At 39.2% G+C, this 23,995-nt stretch overlaps 1 protein-coding gene across 4 annotated transcripts in view; it reads right to left on the bottom strand.

Moving 5' to 3' along the window:
- The window catches only part of DPP10 (dipeptidyl peptidase like 10), a gene marked incomplete at both ends in the record, with an annotated part of 564,196 nt that overhangs the window by 43,189 nt on the left and 497,012 nt on the right, over positions 1 to 23,995 (bottom strand). For all 4 annotated transcript variants that reach the window (XM_082001551.1, XM_082001552.1, XM_082001549.1 and 1 more), the window contains 3 exons: positions 4,896 to 4,993; positions 7,743 to 7,897; positions 12,339 to 12,459. In XM_082001551.1, coding sequence (XP_081857677.1) covers positions 4,896 to 4,993; positions 7,743 to 7,897; positions 12,339 to 12,459 — 374 coding nt within the window. The remainder of the gene's footprint in view (positions 1 to 4,895; positions 4,994 to 7,742; positions 7,898 to 12,338; positions 12,460 to 23,995) is intronic.

Below are 23,995 nucleotides of genomic sequence, written 5' to 3'. Positions count from 1 at the left end.
CACCCCCAGTTCCCTCAGCCGCTCCTCATGAGACTTGTGCTCCAGCACAAGCTAGTGCTGCTGCTCTTCACCAGCTTCGTTGCCCTTCTCTGGACACGCTCCAGCAACTCAATGTCCTTCTTGTAATGAGGGGCCCAAAACTGAACACAGTATTTGAGGTGCGGCCTCACCAGTGCCAAGTACAGGGGCACAATCACTTCCCTACTCCTGCTGGCCACACTAGTGCTGATACAGGCCAGGATGCTGTTGGCCTTCTTGGCCACCTGGGCACACTGCCGGCTCATGTTCAGCCGGCTGTCAACCAGCACCCCCAGTCCCTTTCCGCCAGGCAGCTCTCCAGCCACTCCTCCCCAAGCCTGTAGCATTGCATGGGGTTGTTGTGGCTGAAGTGCAGGACACGGCACTTGGCCTTACTAAACCTCATACAGTTGGCCTCTGCCCATCGATCCAGCCTGTCCAGATCCCTCTGCAGAGCCCTCCTACCCTCCAGCAGATCAACACTCCCACCCAGCTTGGTGTCATCTGCAAACTTTTCTCCCCACTGAACAGGAAAGGAATAATCAATAAATAACTTGGCATTGTGTGAGAAAGCTTCAATAAAATAAAGTATGTGAATATATTCGTATCCTGTAGGCTTTGGCTGAATAGATTACAGCCATTTGCTATACAGTATGATAGTGAATTAAGCCTTTATATTAACCTTGTGAGAAAGGTATTATTGCCAGGTTACAGAAGAGAGGGGGGCAGAAGCTTGAAAGAAGTGATTAGACATAGCATATCTAAGAAAAGCTGAAAGCAAACCCCAGTTTTCTTAATACCAAATTGCACCCCAGTCCAATCTTTCCCATTTCCAGTCAGTATCAAAAAAGCTTTGTATTCCAAAGCAAGGCTCAGATAAAGTGGCTGCCAGAGGTATAAAACCAACATTTCTAGATTCAAAGGGTGATTTCAAACTAAAAATCCATAAATATCCAAATGATTCTGTTGACTGGGAAATGTGTGGATAATAAAAACAGTGGTGAAGCTTGTAAGAGCATTATTTGAATTTATGCAAACTCAATTTTTAAGTGTTTCCAGTTCAATTACAAAAGATTAATTAAAATCCATAAAATTATTTACATTTTCATAGAAAGTTAGAAGGGTCTGCCTTTACATTTCAGTCTCTTTAAAAGCAGGCATATATGAAATGAGAACGTGGACATCTAGCATTTTTTCAGGCATTTAAATGCCATTGAAAAAAGTAAGAAAAAGCATTGACTTAATTTCTTACAGTGCATTTTAAAACCACCTGGTCAGCAGTACCTGGGAATAGCGCAGAGCCAATGCAGCTTGCTCACTACAGCTGAGAATGGGGAAAGCAAACAGTGGATGGCCCCACGCTTGGACTTTCAAGAACCAATACATGGTTCTAGCAGAAGAATCTTTTCATCATCCATGGAAGCACATAGCTCTACTCTAAAAACTCAGCCGCAACTTCTTTCATGTGTTATTTCACCTTTCCTCTGTCTTCATGATTTCCACTTTGGAAAAGAAACGACATTTTTCTCCCTGACGGGTCTAAATTCAAGCACGTGCTTTGAAAAATCAGCCTACATAAGTTCTTAATATCATACTAATACCTTGCAGCTAAATATCACCAAAGGACTCTTCAGGTGCCAGAAGGTACAGTGGTTTAGACCGACCACTTGCACACCACTCCGCTTTGTCAAGGCTTGCAGCAGGAGGTATTAGCTCTCCCGCTGGAACTTCAGGAGCTCGCAGTGCATGAATGCAGACGTATTTCGCCTTATGTGTCTACGGGCTTTCTAGGACTAAGGAGAAAAAAACCCCCTGCAGTACAAAATCATATCTGCCACTGAAGAAAACGTAAAATAATTGCACACATGGAATGGAAACACCAAGACGGAAACAGGAACCGCACAGAATACAACCACATGTTTAAGGGAAGGCTGTCCATCTTTTTGTGGCGTTAACAGCGCACCGTAGGTGGTAAATTTTTCCACAGAATAAAACTTTCCAGAGTAAATTTATAAATGTTATTGCTTTCTTTATATCAGAATAACCTGAACAAAACTTGGGAAATATTACCAAGCACCTTTATAGAATCCCTGCAAGAAGTAAATGAAGGCAGAACATTGAATTTACTCAATCTTACCTCAAGTTCCCAGATGCCCTAAAAATCAGAGAAATAGTTTTCTGTCTTCAGAGGTCCTTCACTGCACACAATTTGGGGAGAGTTGAGAATCTGAATGTTACTTTTTGTGGTTATAAATAACAGAAGCCCCCTTCCCTACCCATTTGTGTGGTTTCTCTGCGTAGGAGTGAATCTATCCCATAAGAGCAGTTGGTTATGACTTGTACAATATGTATTTCCAAAATGTTTCTGCCCTGAAAGATCCATAAAACTATATATCACAGTGTCCCATTCAAATTATTTCTGAAAGACTCCCATAACCTTACTAATGACTCCATAATGAATGGATTAGAAAGGTACTGAAAAAAGTTGACCGCTAAAAGTAGCTACTACTTTTATTAAAAAAGCTAATACTTTTAAAAAAGACTTCCCAACCATTACAAACTCCAAAGATTTCCACTCTAGAAAGGCCTGTTCAAGGCTCATTCTTCATACATGTATATATATTGATATACATGTATATATGGATTGATGATCCATGTGATGACTGCCTGCTACTCAAATCCAGAGTCAGAACGCAAGATTTACAGTATACTTGTAACTCGTTGACAACGACACAATTTTTCTAAATTTTACAGCACTGACATTATACCTTAGTAGCTAAAATTAAGATGAAACTATTTTTTTCCCAGGTTTAAAGTTTTACTCTGTCTTCTGATACAGTAGCAAAACAGAATTTTAAACATGAATATGTTAATTAAACAGCACATCAATTAAACAGCAAAAATATCTTTATCAAGAACTCAAAAATTGGCAAAGATGCCCCTTAAGGCACACAAAAGAAATTCCACAACATGAGCTACTGCTAGCCTTCAGCTTGAAGATGTAAAAAAGGTTTTAAGATACCAATATTCTTTCATTTGATTCTACTTTTATTTTCAATCTGCTGGGGAAGAAGAACGAATCTGAAAAATCTAGAGTGAAAGCATAACATCTGAACAACATTTTCAAGATTTTTTCTTTCTTGGGGATTTACATATTGCTTTCTCATTTAACTACTTCTGACATTTAAAGGACAATTTTAATGCTGTTTATGAGAGTGAAGATGCTAATCTTGATGGCAAGGAATTTCTTTCAGATCTTATACCACTACTTAAATTAATGAAGGGTTAGCAAGCAGCAGGAGATTTTATTGTTTTTCAGTAGTGGGCCATTAACAGAAAGAAAATACTTCAAAAAGCACAACTCATTCAAAATCTTTCCTTTCACTAACACAATCAGTAAGCATTCCAGCTGACACAAATAATTGAAAGACATAATTCATTATTAAATTATTCCTGCACTAAATTAGGGCACCTCAATTTGTGTAGAAGAGAGCTACAGCAGCTTAAAATTGGTTGCAATGTTGTGAATCAGTGCCCACTGTTAACATCCTGATTGTTTTGGGAACAATTAGCATACAATCTTTTGGGTTTTGTAGGAATTGCAAAAACAACAACTATATGCAGAGATTTTTTTTTAGCTAGAGGTAGCTTTCTGTTTGCCAATCCTTTTCACACCGCTCTCCATCTGAAAATGCCCTGAGTGAAGAGAGGAAGTGGTGCTTCGCCGGCTCTTAGACTGCAGCTAGATCTGCACTGTAGTACCTGTTGTTGTTGTTGTTGTTGTTGTTGTTATCATCATCATCATCATCATTATTGATGCCCTGCCCCTGGAAACATTCCAGGTCAGGCTGGATGGGGCTCTGAGCAACCTGCTCTAGTTGAAGATGTCCCTGCTCACTGTGGGGTGGGGTTGGACTAGATGGCCTTTAAAGGTCCCTTCTAACCCAAAGATTCTATGAGTCTATGATTCTATTATTATTATTATTATTAACTCTATTATATGACATTTTAGGGCTAGAAGATCATTAGTATGTACACTGTAACCACAATGGGAATTTAATCAAGACGACTGCAATTCTACAAACATACGGGAAGGGATGAAAATTTTCTTGCCCTTAAACAAAAGTTTCAAGGCATCTCAAGTGAGGACAAGTAATCGGGAGCTCAGCTGAAGGTAATAACTGTAGCAGGAGAGTCACCGGTTGCAGCCAGACCTCATTACTTCAGCCTCAAAGTCAAAGGGACTGTTTAAATTAGCTCAGCAGTTCTGAAGCAGTTTCTCCTAAAAAACACAGCACTGCCCATCTTACGTCTATGCGATCTGGTGGCATCGCATCTCGCCTTCTGGCACCTCACTGCATCTGTCAGCTGTGATGAGAAACGAAACTTGCCACAACCTACCAGATTTGAAAAGTTCAGAAGACTTCTCTCTTGAACGAGGGAACGCCCCGATTACGTGTTCTGTGCATTTGTAAGACACTTCTATATTCTGCAATCTCATTTCAGAAACTGTAAGCAGCAAGTTGGCTCACAGCAAGGAAAGGTTAGGAGTGAATGCAGTAACAACCTCAGAAGCAGGGCCGTGTTCAGCCCCCTTGACCACAGGTTAGGATTCTTAATTTCATATATTTCAAGTAAATTGGAGCTTCTAAGGACATCAGATGAGAGCAAATCCCAGATTCTTGTGATTTTTAAGAGGAGCGTCAATCCAGTACAGCTGTATTTTATTTTATCATCATTATGTTCAGCCACAGGGATGAAGATCAAGTGCATTCCAGTCAAAGATAAGTGTTGTGCTGATGTAAAAAGGCAATGATTAGCCTAAGAGTCAGTCAGGTTAAACCAAACATGAGTTTCAAAACAACGAAATTATATACCTTGATTTAAAGTTGTCAGGTGGCATCAGTTCCAGTGTATGGGCTGGTCCATACAGATTAACTACAAACAGTTTTACCGTTGGGTTCGTTTGACCTGCCTTTGAAAAAAAAAAAATAGGAGCTTTTAGAGGCACTGAATCAGTGACAGCTAGACAGACTCACTCATTAACATAATTCAGTATCTTTATAATAATGAGAAGTTATTAAAATTTAAAAATCTTAACTTTTAAAAATGAATTTCGCAGCCCTATGAATTACACAGGTAAAAATATGAAGTATTAATTAATTTTCTTGCTGCTCTTTACTGATGGCAGACCTTCCTGTGCGGAGCAAGTGACCAGCGGCGGGAGTGGCTTGGCCCAGTTCAGTAAAGTCAGCTGCAAAACCACACTCAGTTCCTAAACCAGCAGTTAAACCCAGCCTCCAGCAAAGTCTTTTCCAGACACTATTGTTCCTTCTTCCAAAAGGCTGCACTACCTGTATCTGGGATAGCACTCCTCCTCTTCTTCCTCTCCCTTCTTTTTCTTTACCATTTTTCCCTGGTCTTTCTGCCCTGGTTTGCCAAATTGGAAATCTCTATTTCTGGCCTCGTTCAAGACCCAGCTGCTTTGGCAGGCCAGCTCTAGGAGAAACAAAACGCTTCTTGTTGCTAAAGGGGAATAAAGTGTCAGTTTGATATATATCCACTGGGAAGAGTCTGATAAATCCTGAGGATCTACAGGGAGGTGGGACTCATCCTTCTCCCGCTAAGATGGCTCGATACCAAGGGATGCTCCGGCGACGGACAGAACGGGCCGGCGACAGAAAGCAGGGCTCTGCGGGGCTGCGAGGAGATGCTCCCAGTCCAGCATCCCTGCCCAGCCGTGCCGCAGTCACAGGAGCCACACAAGGCTACAGGGAGTCCTTGGGATCCGGGGAATGAAAAGCCTGTCTCCCAGTGGGGCCGACTCCTGTTTAATATTGGAAGGACACAGTAAAATCACTGATTCTACAGATTTAAGCATAATAAACTACAAAGTTGCGTATGTGGCTCTTCACAGGGGTATTCAGAAATGCAAAACAGCTTGGCTGAAAGACACCCACAAATTCCCTTTAGAAATTGGACTTATCTCAAAATATAGCCTGAATGCTGTATCCACTCATTTCTGAGTGGTGTGGGGGACGAGCAAGTGGTATTTGTGTGTTTTTATTCTGCTAAAAGAAAGTTTGAAAATGCATTTAATTACACTCCTGGATTTTTTTATTCCATAAAAACTTTTACATTTGCCTCAAAAGAAATGTGATCTTTCAAAGGCATCCTGACAATTTAAATAGCATACATTTTGTTTAATACCCAAAACATTTGTTCAGTAGCACAAGAACTCTTTACATCAAAGTCCTATTTTGTTCCCAATGTATTTAAACAAACTTTAAGCTTCTTTTTTCATGTTTGTTTTTTTTTAAGAACACAGTCTCTGTGTGTGATGTACACAGATGCACATATTCCATCATTCACAAACACACGTGGGTTTCTTTTTATTTTTTAATCATGGATACAATTTTCTCTGATGGTTTTATTCTATAAAAAAGAACAAACCTTTTTTTTTTTTTCATCTCTGCTGCTATACCACTAAAGCTTTATTACCAATTAATGATGTTTAACGGGTAGCTAAATTGGTGTTAAATGGAGACATTAAATAAAGATAATGTTTTTTCATTAATGAGATTACTGAAGTAGTATGCTGTATCACTTTTATGCTGAATTGCTAATGAAATGAAATTAGTCATTTCTTGTTTACAAAGCTGACTTTAAAAAATTTTCCTTATTTTTTTCTTTGCTCTGTCACTCAAGGCCTTTTGCCAATGCAAGTATGTAAACTAGCTGTGAAAATACTGTTACTTCATTATTTCTGAGCATTATTTCATAGCAAATATAACATAGCATGTTATATTTATAACATGCATATTATTGTTTCATAGTACCTGGTAGTGTCTAACTGTTCACCCATCAAGAATAAAGGGTCATCACCAAAAAACGGTAGCAGTAATAGGGTAACACTGATGTTTTCTAAAGCCCTCAATGTACTTCCCTTGGAAAGTCAAAGGAGTACCACCTACACGGACCTACACATCCCGCCCGAGAGGAACTCAGCCACTTGGAAACTGCACGCGAGGGATGGATAAACTGGTAAGTTGGAAGATAATACCAGTGCTGGAGCTCAGGACAAAAACGACGGCTAGAGAGGCACCTAAGCAGGAAACCCCCAGAAAATAAGGAGTGATTTCAGACATTATCCCTGTCCGGGCTGCTCTTCCACTTTCCAACATGAATCTAAAAACCCTTCTCTAAATCTGCTGAAACTCAGTGATAGCTCTATTTTTTATATTTTTTTTTTTTTCTTTTCACTTTGATGTCCAGGAAAAGATTCTACTGTAGCTTATCTTATTCAAGGCCAGTCTGTTACATTTATTAATAACAGCATAATTTACTGAGATCTATACAACTGCGGTGGAACATGCCCTGCGCTCTGCACACAGCGTGTATGACTCCAGTGCAGTTGTGACAGTACCTATTTTCTGTGCAGTCCTTCAAACGTATTACCCTTCTCTCAGAAGTGGTGGATTGATTTTACCAAGCCATAGATCAGTGATGAAATTACTACAAATTAGTTTGTCCGCTGCTCACCTGATAGTTTCTTTCCAGCAAAAGGTGTTAGTCTACTGAAAAAAAATGTAATTATTATTTCCTGAAAAGCAACATGAACAAAATCAGCCTCTGTTACTGTCTAGAAGCACTCCTTCCATACGGACGAATACTATCACCGAACAAGTAAGAGGAGGTGGGGGCTGCACTCACACTCATCTTACCTTAGGGTATGGATACTGCTTTCCTTTTGGATATAGACCTCCAGTAAAGCGGGGAATAACCATGTTCGGTACCAGAGAGTCATTTATGGTCAGGAATGCCAGTCTTTCACCGTCTGGAGACCACCAGTGGGCAACGTGAGAATGAAGAATTTCCTCTGCAAAATCAGATTTCCTTAGGGTCCGTAAAATAACTATCACATAGTTTCCAGCTCATTCAGTTGGCACTGATTTGTTCTTTCTGTGCCTAATTGAAATGCATCTGTTGTAATTTCAGTAATTTCACATTATCCTGGGTTGAATGTTTGGATAACAAGGCATATCGAAAGACTAAACTTTAACCGTTTTCCTCAAATGAATACTTTCACTGACGTCAATAATTCATCTAAACGTGAAAGATGATTGTAACTGCCATATGTTTGGTTCTATTGCATTACACTAGATGTGTTTAATTAATATTTAAATGGTTTGGACCTTTTTTTTTTTTTAGGATTGTCAATCTTTTTTTTTTTTTTCTTTTAATATAAAACTTTAGTATACCCAACTTCTCTGAACTGCGGCACCTGGTAACATGCAGATCCTCACACAGTGATATTTATCTATTCATTTTTGGAGTGCAGTATTTTGACTTTCTTGTCTCAACCTAATGGTCAGCTTTAATTCTTAGAAAGTTGTTTTTCTGCAACGTAACTTTTTGAAAATAATAAAACCCCTTTTATTTTTATCAAATTTTATTTGATTTACAAACAAAAGTAATTCTCAAAAACGTCATGCAATGTTTTCTTAAATTTATTGTAATTGTATTTCATATTAGAAAGAAGCAAAACATGAACAACCAGGCACCCAAACTCCTGGGATCCCAATAAAGCAGCTCCTGACAAATTCCAAATTCATTCTGTACAGGTTCTGTCCTCCATTTGTGAAAAGACTTTGATTTTTTTAATTATGTATTTGATATGTTGACTTGTTTGGTGAACATTTTGTATTTAAATTTGAAGAATTTGTCTGGAAAACTAATTGAGAATAGTATCTTAACTGAAACAAAGGCCTGACTGCATACATAATTTAAAAGCCTACCTACAAAACTACTTAAATTGTCAGTGGAGACACTCCAAGATGCTAATCAGATTCTAAAAGGTTTGAAGTGGCTTAATGGCTTCAATTTTCTAAGGTTGCAATGAAGCTGGAACCTATATTCAGTCATATATTCTGGGTCATTCTTCTCTTTCTGGCTGGATAACTAAAACCTTTTACACAGGAGAACAGCAGAGAATGAATGGTGAACATCAGATAGCAAAAATCACAATTGTGTTTGTTTTATAATATTACTATTTGCATTCAAACAAGGTTATTCATATAAATAAAAGCTATTCCCAAATGCTTGTGTAAGGTAAAATGCTAATAAACTCATGCAAATAATAAAAGAAAACATATGAGGTCAAGAGGAGGAACAGTTCTCAATTCAACTGAAAGTCTTTTAACTTCATGTGGACAATATTTAGCCTGCTCAGCTTCTAATGCTATTAAAACCACTACTGAAAGTAAAGGACCGCTATAAATTAAACAATGGTTAATGGGAAAGAAGCAGTACATCCATTCGTGCCAAGAGACACGGACTGGGAGCCTCCACTGTGCACACACAGACTTCCCTTTACCCTGACTTTAATTACGTACCTTGTGGAGAAGAGCCCACTGCCTGTCTGTCTGCCCTGTATCCCAAAGAGTTCTCTGTAAGTCAGGAAATGCAACAGCTACTTGGGCCAGGGATTAAAAACTTGGGAAAGAATGGCCAAAATCACTTAAGGAAGGCTTTAGGACATGCATCAGGAGGAAGGTTTTGGGATGGGCATCACCTCCCACACCATTTCAGAAACTTTCTAGTCCCAGACTGGACACATTTTGCTTTTCCTTCTCATGACAAAGGTATGTGTATAGCTGTAGAGACAGGGATTAAGAAGAACAAACTGGGGCAGTAACTGATGTGGAGGTTTAAGATGTTTGGACGAATACGCCTGGCATCCTTTTCAAAAAAGAGAAGCAGGCTACGGCCGTTTCGAAAATCAGCCCTGTATGAGACCCATGTATCCTTGTGTTCACAGGCAAAAATCACCCACAGCACATATGAAGAGGTCTGTGTTTCGTTGTCAGCTAAAGAAGTTCTGTGATGCTTTAAAGCCTTTCAGTCCCCAAATATTAATTAATAAAATGTGCCTGTAGGAAGGATGGACACCCACAGAGAATCAGGAGCATCATTGCCATTATTGTGGTAGCTGCTCCTGTTCTTTCCAAGCAATCCCATTTTCTTTTTCTCTTCATCATGAAACATTTGCATCTTAAAGTAAGTCATTTGGTTTATCAACAGCTCGTTGATCTTTAAAACAAAGGTACAAAAAATCCACATCAACCTCTTGCAGATACTGTTTCTGAAATACATAGATAAGCTGAAATACTAAAAAAAAACATTAGCCTATTGTCATGTTTCAAATAAAAGAGATTAGTTATAATTCTCTTCAGTTCCTAAACGTAGATCTCATGAATGCAGAGGTCCAAGTCATATGAACACCTTGACATTTCTTCCATTAAAATATGTCTTAAACTTCTATCTGTATAGTTCTTAGATGGGGTCTACTCCGTCTCTTCCAGGCGGATCAAATAAAATGCCTGGCAAATACCAGAACTGATCAGTTGCATTAGGTAACTTTTTGTGGTCCCTTCCAATCTCAATTACCCTACGATACCCTTACGATCCTTTGCAGACTAGGAAGAAATGTTTTTAAAGAATCTCATACTACATTTTGTTCCATGGAGTAGAGCTGTATAATGATCCTCCATGATAAGTCATTCACTGCAGCTCCATGCTGCACACAAAAGAGAAGAGGAACACAAGCTGCCCGCTTCTGAGCAGGTGTCCTCAAAAGGCTTGCAGAATCGGAGCCCAAATTGCCTTGTTGCATCCATGACTGTGACTCTTTCTAACTTTACTTTGTTTTAGCAAAAATTCAATATACTATATCAATTTCAATGAGCTACATATGCTTAAAGTCTTCAGTTTGCATGCAGTCATGTTAAATTTGAAGAATATGATGTGCATATAGAATTATATTCCATTCCAAAGACATCTTTTGTCCTTAAGTTTTGAAATGTGCCAACACTGAAACGTTCCAAAACATTAACAGAAACCTTGGAAGTGGGTAATTATCAGACACATTTATCAGGCATTTATATGGCCAAGGCACACAAACTACCATTCTAATTTCAGAGTTTACTTGGGCAGAGATTTTAAAAAATGTCTATGTGAGCTATCTGGTCATAACTACTAAAATACCAGGAGGAATGGATAGATCATTTCTATGGGGCCCACTGAAGTTCCTTTGCTATATGGCATAACACCATTCCTAAAAAACACTCTGCCCTGCAAAACTCTACACATGAGAGATTATATAGGTCAGGTAACTGAGTACTTAACACTGAGCTATTTATCTACAAAAATTCATGAGTTCCATAGAAAGAATAATTAAAATGTCTATTAATTTTAAACTCTTGTATTAAGCTGGATAATCCACACCCATCCTTTTTTTTTTTTTATTATAATTATGTTAAAGGCATTTTGGGAGCAGAGCGAAACACCCTGTTGGGTGCAGAGAGAAACACCTATGCAGAAAGCAGCTTCAGAAGCCAGAAGATATCACAGACTGAGCTGTCCTCCACTCCATTTTGGCACTGCTTGCCAGCAACAGCAAGTCTTACAGGAGCCCAGCCCAGGTTGATTTAAGCAGAAGTGGCAGCCACTGTTGAGCAAACAGTACAACACTTTTAGATCTTGCCAAAACACTCAAACTGGATTCAAGCATGTTCTTAAAGTCGAACACTGCGTTACTGCCTGGCTTGAGGGGCTGGAGACTCTCACGAGTCCTGCTAACACACGGCACACCAAACACCACTGAGGCTGAAGGAGAGACACTGCTAAAAAAAAAAAAAAGTGAGGCACCAGGCAGTGTCATCTTTAATCACCTTTTGCTATGTATCCAGCAGTAAAGAAAGAAAACGTAGCTAATGCTGCTTCTATGATTCTTCTGTGCCTATTAGGATGTTTTAATTGTAAATAGATTGGCACTGTTGTTCACACAAGCAACAAACCGAGTCCTTCCCCTCCTCACTCGTGTTGGAAACCCAGAATAGCTCCAAAGGTATGAATGGAGTTATTCCAGACAAGCAAAACATACAGAGTGTCTAGTTTTATTTGAATAACTATTGGAAATGCCAGCCTCGCTGAAGCTGGTAGTAAATCCCCACTGTTTTCAATACATCAAGGTTTCACTACTATAGCATTTTTTACATACTACCTAGTGTTCATGATAAAGTTGATTGATACATTCTGGTTGAAAATAAATTCCTCTTTCTCAGAAAATGTTGTTATATGCAAAACAGCAGCCAATACAAACTATGAATAGATACAAAGGCAATCTTGCAAGAAAATGAGAAGGCAAAGAAGCAAAAACAACCTTAGATAGCATTTTCTGAAATGAGTAATTTGTGTTGTTGGGTCTGTACAAGAACCTCTCATCTGTTTTAATAAACAGATATATTTGTGCGGCTTACCTTCATATAACCAGTCTGCAATTCCATTAAAAATAATTCCTTCTTTTCCCGAAGATGTCAGGCGCAATGAGCTACTCTTTACATCAGGCTGATAGTAGATGTTATTTTCAAAAATATAAATCTGGATGAGGTAAGAGGGATGGAGAGAAAAAGGAACGTTTTGGTAGACATAAATGAATGTTCAGCAATGAATACGTAATTTCCTCAGGCTCAGAACAGTCTACACAATAATTCAGCATGAGTTTTCACCAACATTGGCTTTCTATTTCCTTTTAGTAGCAATTTGGACAAACTAAGCAAACTTTTAATACTTACGCCAAGCCAAAGTCTTTCTTTAAAAGAAATTGTCTTCTCAGTTGAAATGTTCCTCTTCACTTTAAGAAATATTATTACATTCCTCAGAATCATACAGGAGACAAATTTTATATCACAGTTGAATAGAAAAAGAAACTACCCATTAATTCCATTCCATCTAATAAAATCATCTGGTTTTCTAGCTGTGAGATTAGACACACTTCTGCAAGTACATACAGCACAGTACATACATGCATCATAAAGGTAAGTTACAGCTTCATATCATGGTGTCAGAACTTACTGGAAAAGCAAAAATAAATAGCAGACTGCTGTTAACTTTTCTCAGCTTGCTGACACCATTTCAGACTGACACACAAACATTTTACCTCAAGTGTGCTATATAAATGCCCTTTATTTTCACACCTAGGCTCCTCCTTTTTGTGTGAGGAAGGGACTGGACAGTCCTTTCCTCCTTCACTGCCACTTCTCAGCCTTTCCTGCTTTTCTTTCCCTGCTCACTTTTGTTGCAAAGGATTTCAAGTTCTCTCATTTTGTGAGCCTGAGCTCCAGGCTCCATCACAAAGCGCAATAAAAGAAAGATAAAGGTGGGGAGGGGGGGAAGGATAATAGTGGAAGATTTGGGAGGAGTTACGGGGATGGCAAAAAGGGCAGGAGACGAATACGGCGTTGATGAGGAAGTTTTATAACGTGGAAATTCTTACATACTCAGACATATGCCACAAGGGGCTATACGTCAGCCTGTTTCCTATCAGCCAGGAGACCTTCGAGCATGCCACTGCAACACAATTTAGGTACATGTTGTCCCAAACTTCTCCATTAGCCCTATCTTTCCCAGTCTGGGTTAGTAAGACACAAACATCGGAGGCACTAAGAAGCCAAAAGCTACAGATGGGTATAAAAAGCAGAATGACGGCTACTGGCATTTCCGCTAATAATGCTCTTCAGCCTTTTTGTCTGTACTCCTGCATACCTCATCTTCCTCAGTGACTAGACTCTTATTTCAGCTATAACTGCCTCAGAGCAGTAGCCCTTTTCTTTGCTTCATTGTTAAATTACTATGGCCACATATGTGCTTGCACAGCTTAACAACGGAATCAAACTAATATTAATATTATGCACCATCTTGATTCACACCAAGAAAATGCAGCTAACAGCGATAGAGATGCAACACATGATAGAAATTTTTGTTACATGATTTCATCAACGTACGCTGATATAGGGAGTCTCAGGGACTGCTAACATGAAGCAAATACATTTCCACCGAAGACCATTTAAAAAGCCTACTCATTTATCATTCTCTCACACTTCTATGATAAACGACTTATGGGAAAATACTAACCAGAGAACAAAGTATTATCATCACTATTACTGCTGTTCTCTTTGCTTCTAAATTACCATCTGAAATAGATTTCCCTATGACTCCCCAAACTAATGGCATTTCTTGATTTTTAACAGTAGCCACTTTATGATTTCTGCTGCATTAAGCAATAAAGCTGAGTTTTATTCATACCAATACCACGGACAATACAATGATTTTCACCATTACTAGGAATCAAAGGTGACTTGGAACAAAGTACTTTTTGGTCAGAAAATCAAAACTCAGCAGTGAGTTCAAAACTGAAGTAAAAATAGTTGATCCAGTTTGAATAATCCAAAACGTACTGACCAGTAATTACATTTATAGTTATAAATAGTATTTGGTAGAGTTGAGAATTTATGGGAAGCTGACATACAACCCAGCATTGACATCAAGAGAAAACAAGGATTAGAGAAAGCTAGACATATCAAGCTTTTGAAATAGTATCAACAAACTCTTCTTGTCAATGTATATTTCCATAAGAAAAATGTACTTTTTTTCCTAAGGTAAAAGAAACAAACACAAGTATTAACAAGGCATGGCTAATTGCTAAACCAAGAAAAGTACAATAATTCAGCCAAGTACTTCCTATTTAAGTGAACTAAAAATATTCCTATTGGACTAAATTACAGATAGCATAAGCAGTTGGAACCGCTCTCTTGACAATTGCTTAGTAAGGAGCAATTTCTTACAGTTGACAATCTCTTCTTATATAAAGAAGTGCTTTCAGGAGATTATAAAAAAAGCCCACTTGATCAAATTATTATATTTTATTTAGGCTTCTTTAATTAAATGAGCTCAGCCTAATTCATTTTTGAAGATCAGAAGCAGAATTTTTTTTTCCTCTCCCCCCCTTTCAGGCCATTTGTATTTTTAATGGTGAAGACACTCGTTGCGTCTAGTCTCTGCAATGCAAAACTTTCATTGAAAGCCATCATTGCCAGTCAAAGTACAGGATTAAGAACTACTTGTTTTATGACTGAACCATGAAAAGGTCTTTAATCCTGTTATTACTAGTTAGCAGGCATCGCTAATTCCATTTGACACATTTTGGATAAGTAAATATCTCAGAAGGAATACTCACTGTTGTGCCACTGATTGCCGGCTTCCTTGGCTTTATTCCCCATTCATTTCCTAAAGCAGCTTTGCCTCCTCCTCAACCAGTTCTCAGCCACCCTCTGAACATCCATCCCCACAATCCTCTTAGTCTACTCTGTCATCCAAAGTTTCCCTTCGCTCCTCATCACTTGTGGCACGTGTTCTTTCAACTTTGAAAGCTAGACCAAAGAACAATTTTTTTCTTGAACATATGGATTGGAACCTTTTACATTTCTTGAAAAACTTCAAAGCCAGCCAACATCTCTTTCCCTAGCAAGATCAACCTCATGGCTCACCTGAATTTAACATTAAAAATGATAAATTTATGTTCCTTTGCAAAACATTTATGAAGGAGAACCGTTCATGTTCATCCGCATAACTAAAGAGCATGTAAGTGCACATTGCTGATTTAGGGTTGGCGCATCGGCAAGTATCACTCTGCACTGCCTGCAGCATTTCGAAAGATCAATATCCTCATGCTTGAGGCTGTAAAAACATCTTAGAAAGATTCACCACTATGGTTAGTCATTTAATCTCATCTATAATTTTGAATATTTGTTAAATTTCAGGAGATGCCATTTTCCACATAAAGCCCACCAACTGCTGTTTGTACCGACAGGAATGGCTTCGTGCGTATTTCCTGCAATGATGCTGCCTAAGCCCTGCAGTCAGGACTGCATTCCCCTCCATTCCTGACCATGCCAACATGCTCATCTGTAGTTAACTCCTTCACCTCTTGGAAATAAGGACTTGGAGTTAAAATGTTGATTTCTGCAGCAGAGCAGGCAGCAGAGTTGTAATAGGAGTGACAACATTATCGCGAAGGCTACTAGTTGTGGCCCAAGAGATTCTTTGCTTTGCTCTCTGTAAATCCAAGCTGAGGATTCAATTAAGCGTAAGTGCGTTGTGTAGCCACGAAAACCCGTCTCTCATCTTACATTACTGCCAGAGCAATGAAGCCAAGAAAGATGTTTCTAAATGGCATATTCATTGTGAATTCTTCTTCCCAGAATATTTATATGGTACAAATGTACCTCATACACAACTCTAAAACCACTGAAATTGTAATACATCACCACTTGAAGTTACTTTTGTTCACAAGTTTGTGAACAGATCTTGCACGCTTTTGTCTAGCATCGGCACATACAACACTGCCCAGCAGCTGAGCGTCCTGGCTTCGTGTGCCTCTGAAATAGCTGCAACGAGAGCATGCGTGTGCACAACAGAGAGCAGTGAAGTGGGCTTTTTCTCCCCGCTTAGTCCTTGGCTCTTGTTTGCCTGCCATGGCCATGACACCACTCCACGCTCCTCCTGCTGCAAGTCAAATGTGGAGTGACTTCAGGAGTAAAACAGACACTGGTTTCATTTTATGTGGATTATCATGAGCACGCCAACTATGAGTAGAAATGAAAATATTCCTCAGCTGAAACATGCAAAAAATCCAGAAGTCCTTAAATGTCACGGTGAAACTCTCTGCAGCAAAGCACTTAAGTTCCTTTTTGTGGTTCATACATTTTTAGGTTTCTTGCTCGATTTAACCATGGCCAACAATGCTTTCTGGTGAAAACAGTATCTGTAGAAAACGCCTTACAGCTCTAGTTTATGTTGCATCAAAATATATTTCAAAGCTTTTATTTCAAAAACACAAAGACTACATAGAAATTTTTAGTTTTTAGGTGGTGGCTGCTGCTGCTGCTTAGTTGCAGTAGAGCAATGCACAGAAGCTGAATTTATGAGCCAGAGTTTGGTTTTCAAAATTGAGTGAAAGAGAGAGCAAGTGGCTGGGACAGAACTCAGACTTTTTTTTCCTACAACAGAGCCTTAAACTCTCAAATACTACAAGGCAGATAGCAAATAACAACACTGGGTTAAGAATTATTTATCAAAACACAAAATTATTCTTGGAGCAGAATCTTACAAATACATGTCTCTCAAATCCTGACTCCAGTAAGTAAAATTAAACATGTGCCCACGTACTTCATCACTTTGTATATTGTATTTTGGGCAATGTCACATAAATGAAAAATTCTCCTTGCTAGTCTATCTCCAGTCAGGTATTTGGGAGGAGGTAAAGGGGCTTTTCTTAGCATACACTTGAGTCTAATTACTACATCATGAGTACTAAAATGTTGGCTGTAATTACTGAATCTTCTAAAACTGCTAAAAGAGGAGTTGCTAACTGCATATCAGACAGGTATTCTCATGAATTCGTCAGTGGCTTTGTGCCCAAAATGCTTTCACAGCTTTCAGGCATGACGATAAGAAAATAAATTGAAAAAGGCACAAAGTGGAACCAGGCTATGCTATCTTATATGAAAATGATTATTACACTTTTTTTAACCTCTTCTTTTTGCCACCTATTTCCCAAGTACTTTTAAAGTATTTTAAATTATTTTTTAGCTAAGACCCATGCTGTAAATGGGGATAAATATCAAAATATATGGCCTTCAAAATTATTTGACTTTCTGTTTTCTTAGAGATTTTGCACAGCTACTCACATCAAGCCTTACAGCAAATGAAGAAAAAAACCAAAGCATTTCTTTAATTATTTTATTAAGTATTTTCCCAATTAATGAAAAACATCTGCAAGCACGTTTTGGATTAGTGCAAGATTAATTCTTGATAACGATCACATTTATTTCAACTGACTGTGAAGAATCTGAGGCTCTGCTTGCTCTAATATTCTACCTACAGCACTAATCCTTCCCATTCTTCCACATCTGTCAGCCTCTAAACTATTTTTTCATAAACCTTCTTCTAAATTAATTTATTCCAAAACACTTATTTATTGTTTGCAACATGTTTCACAATTACATGATTTTCTTTCAGGCTGAGGTCTTAAGCAGAGCACCCAGTCTGAGCAGTTAGTTCCAGATGGCAGACAGCTGTGAAAACAGAGACATCTCATCCCACAGCTGAACGGCAAACCCCGTGCCAATAGCTGGAGAGGTCCCCCGTGTGTCTTTAATCATTTCAAACACTACAGGCAGAGAAAAGCCGCTAAATTACAGAAAAATGCTCCATTTCTTCCCTTTAGGTGCTCTGCTGAAGCCTTCTGCATGGGCATATCCACACTCAGTCACTCCTCGGATTGCAGGGTAGCGTATTGGCAAGAGGACAAGCTTCTCACCCCCCAGCTGGGCGGCAGCAGTTGGCCTGGAGCTGCACGGGGTGCCCGTGCGACCGCTTACCCTGCACGCAAGCAGCCAGCGTGTGTGACGCAGGGCTTTGAGCTCGCTACCAAAGCGGCGGCAGCCCCTCTACCAGAAGCGGCCAGCAGCCACTCCGCCCCGGCAGCTGAGACAGTCACTATCAGATATTTGCACGTGTCCTATATATTCATCCAGACACCAAAGTTCAGCCTTGTAGTTATAAGCAAATGCCAAGTTTTCTCCCGGTGGAAGGGAAACATATTTCAGAGCTGCAGCCCTTGCTGACAAAACCTTCCCTAGAACCGGTCGTCAGTCTTGCAGGGAAAAGCCACCAGAGAGGCAACTCCTCACAACTCTGAGGTTAAGGAGGTAGACCTAAGCAATCTAGCATCAGTCCTTTCTCTAGCACACACATGGATAAACTTACTTTTATATGAATATAATAAAGCAGCTTACCGTGCAACAACTTCTTAAAATACAATACTAACCGTATAGGCATAATGTATTGCCATTGCTGTTCCCCAATAGGAGAGGGGACCATCTTGGGTCTAGAAGTGACATTACTCACTCAAGACATGCTTTGCCCAAGCTGAAGGTATGTCTCTGCACTTTGTACCACCGCCAGGTACCTGTCGGCCTGTGTCACACTTACTTAGTGTAGTGTGGCCACAGTTTAAAAGCCATGAGAAGATATAGCTGTCCTATAAGGCAGAAGTTTACACATCCCCAGTCTAAGATTTCCACATTACCTGATGTGAAATGATAGCAGAAGTCACTAACTACTAACAAATAAAACAGAAGAAAATTAGTTAGCACAGCCTTTAAAATTCTCTTGATGCTTATCATGAGGAAAACTTGGACACTTAGCCTATAACAGTTAATATATCAAGGACTTATTTTCCTAACTTAATGTGCGAATCTTTCTAATTAATCCTCCACAGTTTGAGCATCGCAGATTTGTTTGCCTCCCTGATTGATACCATCAGCACAAATAGATTTTGCCATCAATAGTAATAGAAATATGTACTGCAAACTGCAAGTGTCAGTGGGCTTTGCAGACACAATTTACACTTACATAAGTTTTAGTAGCTCCTGAAATTAACTTTTCAAGATAAAAAGATAACACCTAGAATCCAGCATCTTGTCATGAAGGAGAGAAACAGTGGAGTGTGACTAATGGCATGACCAACGGATTTCTCACTACATGGATTCGTCAGGACAAACCTCTAGTTCAAGGAGGGTGCCAAACAAATTTTAAAGCTACTGAGCAGATACAGCTGGAAAGGAAACAAAGAAGGCGTCTGTATTGACACATCTTTTGAGAAAAAGAAATCCGTACAACAAGCACTGGTCTCTTCCCGTACAGGTGAGCGCCCTAAATAGGAACCAAGGAATTCATCATATACTGCCACAGACTCTCTGACCAGCAAAACTATAAGTAACTACTCCAACTTGGAACAACTTCAGCGCTCCCACTTAATACCCAGAGAACATGATAGTCTTCCTTACCTTTCACAAACAGAATATGAACTACAACAAGACAAAGGCATTTCTGATTATGCCCAGAAGGAGACCTTCAGGCCTTCAGGAACTGCTGCTGCCTGCAGAACTCCGGCAGTTGCCAGCGACAGTCCTGAAGACATTGACATAAAGTACCTTCAGGCAGCCCGTCTGTGGCTATATTCCCGTGTGACCTTGTCAAGGACACACAGTTCACTGCTCTTTGGACTAGCGCAGGTGTCTTCAGAGACCAACGTTCTACGTAACAGACCACTCAACTCTTGCTCTATCGGGTAACTATTTTTACTGATGCAGCAAGTGTGGTCCTGTGCACCCACATAGATGGTCTGGCTAACCAGCTGACTCCACCATCACCATGGCTGACAGCTGTATCTCAGCATAGGATCCATCAGACTTCTTCATTTCCTAAGCATACGACAAAATTCCGTTCCTTCTTGTGAGACTGCCAACTAATTAGTTGGATAATTAATTCTTCAAAAGCTTCAAGATGTTTTTCCATCTGGGCTCGCCTCTTACCATTAGTTCTGTCTCCTGTCTTACCATACATTAACCAGGGCCAAATCCAACTGCCGTTAGTTAGGTCACTAAAATTTCCAGATGAAATCTGTTTTCTTGCTAACGACTGTTAATACAAACAATATCAGCTATTAATTAGACAGAAGAAAGTAAAATAAAGAATACTTTCTTAGTCGCTCAGCAAATTTTGTACTTTGCTCTTCAGAGATCAAACCACAACTTCTCCAGTTTCAAGTACAATACTAAGTTGGCACGGCACTATTTTGCAGCTTAACTTCATACCGGGAAGGGAAAGAAGATCCCACGACACATGCAGCAGCTGTATTTCCCCCAGTCCTGAGTACATGTTGGAGCATGTGGTGGAACAGAACACTCAGCAATGGGGGAATCGGAATAACACGTTACACTATCTAGACCCCAGCTAAAGGAGCACAGTTTAACCAGTGGTTAACCAGCAATTAAAGCCCAGAGTCAAAGACACTGGCACACAGAGCCCTCACACATAAATGTTATGAGGAAAAAGTAGCCTGAAGCTAAATAGATCGATCAAAACTTGCTTGGTGGTGTTTATACTGCATGACGATATATATGTACACATACGTATTATATATAGCCAAAGAGTCAATGTTTCCTGAATAACATGCTGCTCCATATGCAAAGTTCAGTGCAAGCAAGTGATCTTAAATAAACAAATAAATAAGTGGCATCTTAAATTAAATCATTAATTTTAAAATTATTTTTAACTGATTTTTAGAAAAAAAGGTGGTTTCAATTCCTACTTCTGTTTTGGCCCCAATTATGGAAAATGCAGGTATCTATTAACTTCCTTTGATTTGTAAATAATATTTGAACTAACTTTGGATTACAGGAATAAATTAAAATCAAACCTCTGCAACCACTTGGAAATCATTTGGCTGCTGTTTTTCAACACTTGCTGTCAAGATAACAAGTTTGATTTTCATTTAAGTACTTAACACATTTGTTAGCACTTTATAGTTCAGAGATCTGAAAAATTATACCAAGTAGCTCCACTTATAGAAACTTAGAATTAGTTTTCACCAACGTAAAAAAAATTGCAAATCAGGCACAGTATCCATCTATGAATTACCATTGTAAATAAAGACCTGGCTGGGCATCTTCTCTACCACTGTTCAACAGCCTCCAATGCCCTGATAGACACTTTTTTTTTTCTAATAGAGCCACTGATTACATTATTTGTAGTCACAGTGTAATGTCTGTTCTCTTTCTCAAGTCCAAACTGGACAAATGTTTCTTGTCACCTGTGATGTCACTTACTATACCCCTGGGACTTACAGACTTAAACTGGGATTGCCAGGCCATTATTACACCCACTGCTTCCAGAGGAGGAGTACCCCTTTCTGCCCTTTTCCCTTGTCAAAATCTCACTTAGTTGAAGCAGCTTCCCACTGAAGAACAAGGTGTACTTAAGATTACGTGTTTTCTGTGTCAGTGCAACAACAGTATAACTGCTATTTTCTTTTTCCCTCTCACAGGAAATAAATGCTCGTTTGGGGAAGAAAACACTTTCTAACAAGAACTGGACATACAGCATTATATAGGAACAGTTGTTTATTATACCCAGTTATAAGCTCCATGATGGCTATCCAAACCTCTTGGTCTGTATCAAAGTTCCTCTATGGCCAAGAGCCACAGGGCACATGCTGCAGTAAGCCACAGAGATCCTTCAAGTCTCTATTTGGTTGCATTAAAGAGGCGGCTTTTCCTCTGTTCGGTGAAGAACCGCTACTGTGATGCCACTTAGATTGTTTCTTCCTACAGCTTGAGACAGAAGTAACACCCACCTTCAACATACCTCTACTGAATGAAGTGCCGGCACAGGAGTCACTCAAACAGCTCATGGGCTGCATGCGTGGTAAGGATGACGGGTACATCCCCAACCTGCCTGTGACAATGCTCTGTATGTGGGAGTTTCCAAGTTAGGTGTCGATTTACCATTCCATACATGTGAAAGTGAACTCTGTTGTATACAAAATCACATGGACAAAACAGATTTTTGTACATGTTGGGAAAGTCGCAAGGTAAAAGTTCAGTATCTGACATTCTTGGCCATGGTAATAAGCTGTGCAAAGACCTCCAGGGTAAGGAACTGAGACACTCACATACTAAGAGGCAAGTAAATGCAAGGCAGCAAACTATTACCCAAAACAGTTATAACGCATTTCACTGGTGCGACTGATTATTCTGCTGAAGTCTTTCTTACAGCTCCTGCAGCAGTCTCCAGAACCAAAGAGAATTATGATATTTTGGATAATTTAAAACACAGTAGACAAAAATCTACCCTTACATGATCTATGTTTCAAAATCATCAGACACATTGGAAATGAGGCAGAAAACAAATAATAGATAATAACAAAATGATTATAATTGTAAGCAATAATAACTATATTCACTCTTAAATGTACCAATTTTCTAAAGACTGTGATTGACCTAGACAGGAATTTTCTCAGGGGAAGCTTTCAAACCTTTTGATTATGTTGTAATTAAGGCAGAGAGGAAGTAGCTGTTGATCAGTATGAAACACGGAGATCTCGAAACACATACATCCCAATGTCATATACCACTTTTTAAATTTTTTGTCAGTTACAATATGTTAATTTTATTTTTGCAGTCATCAAGTGCCAGACGTAGCATGAATAACAGACCAGACCAGTGAAGCACCACTTTTCTGCTGTCTAGATTAATGCCACTGCATCACAGTAATGTGTTAGCACAATCGTTTCTTAACAACTGCAAACAATCTACAAGGCTATTATATTTAATTGCTATTTAGATAGTTTATAAATCTACTGTAAACAATAGCGGGGATATACTCATAATGCAGCTATAAGATTAGTTACTAATGTCATGGAATAAACCAGGCCATGAACTCAGCATATCAGCAACTCCATGATAATGCTGACTTCTATGTCCTTGATTTGCAACAAAAGCGAGGAAGCATAGCTCTCTTTTGTTTAGACACACATTAATTATGTTGCCTTTCCAATGATATTGGATCATGACGCTCACTAAATTCACACCTTGCCTAATCCCACGATAACTTACTCATGAGTGCAAGCATTGTGCTATATGTTATATAAACAAAAATCACATATAGTATCTGAGCTACAATCTATGCAAAAAGCTACTTTATAAATCTTTGTGAATGCACAGAAGATTACAGTAAGACTGCCTTGCCCCCAAAGCGGATAGTCTGGATCTACTACGTCCTCCTCTTGGAGCTGCCTGAAGAACTACGCAGGCTGTAGCACTGTGCAAAATGTCTTTGAAGGATTGGACTGCCCAGCCCTTTGGTCTTCGTCTGTGTAAGTGATGTGTATCTATAAAGAGTGTATGCTCAGGAACTCATACTCTTTGTTCCTCGCCTTTACTGATAGCTTCTAACTAATGAGCCATCATGGAACAGCATGGACAGAAATGCCATTCTAACATGCCTGGGTTTCCCCTACAGACATCATAATCTGCCCTTACACTTAAAATCTTCTTAAATGATCTCTGATATTTCAAAGACTCATCTCACACTGATATCAAGCCTTCAATTATGCCCAGACTGATCAATCTGTAACAGAACCTAAAATGAAAAAATTTCAACCTACTCTGGAAGAAAAAAAAAGCAATGTTGCGAGATGGGATAATGTCCAAGATAACTGTCTGGACTT

Source organism: Phaethon aethereus (assembly GCF_964289735.1).
Source record: "Phaethon aethereus genome assembly, chromosome: 6".
NCBI classification, from domain to species: Eukaryota; Metazoa; Chordata; class Aves; order Phaethontiformes; family Phaethontidae; genus Phaethon; species Phaethon aethereus.
This window is presented reverse-complemented; position numbering and strand designations above follow the sequence as displayed.